This window comes from Aptenodytes forsteri, unplaced genomic scaffold (genome assembly GCF_000699145.1).
Source record: "Aptenodytes forsteri isolate BGI_AS27 unplaced genomic scaffold, ASM69914v1 Scaffold117, whole genome shotgun sequence".
NCBI lineage: Eukaryota > Metazoa > Chordata > Aves > Sphenisciformes > Spheniscidae > Aptenodytes > Aptenodytes forsteri.
The window spans coordinates 344,837-345,133 of record NW_008795555.1 but is presented as its reverse complement, the minus strand read 5'-3'; the positions used below and the strand labels follow the sequence as shown (position 1 = coordinate 345,133).

The 297-nt window shown below is 66.7% G+C and overlaps 1 protein-coding gene across 1 annotated transcript in view; it reads left to right on the top strand.

The window, feature by feature from the left end:
• The window catches only part of PCDH19 (protocadherin 19), a gene marked incomplete at its 5' end in the record, with an annotated part of 58,519 nt that overhangs the window by 31,379 nt on the left and 26,843 nt on the right, over positions 1 to 297 (top strand). Inside the window, one exon of the mRNA XM_019472809.1 lies at positions 112 to 284. Coding sequence (XP_019328354.1) covers positions 112 to 284 — 173 coding nt within the window. The remainder of the gene's footprint in view (positions 1 to 111; positions 285 to 297) is intronic.

Below are 297 nucleotides of genomic sequence, written 5' to 3'. Positions count from 1 at the left end.
ATGAGCCGAGGCGGTCGCAGCCATGCCACCGCTGCAGGTCTTACTGCAGTGCCGTGGGGTGGCGGGGGCCACCTTGTCCCACCCACTAAGTCACGGCTGTGTCTCCCCCAGCAGCTCCACGTTCAAGGACTTGGAGGGGAACAGTCTGAAGGACAGCGGCCACGAGGAGAGCGACCAGACGGACAGCGAGCACGACGTGCAGCGGGGCCTCTACTGCGACACGGCCGTCAACGACGTGCTGAACACCAGCGTCCCCTCCATGGGTTCCCAGGGCCCCGAGCAAGGTGAGCCACCGCC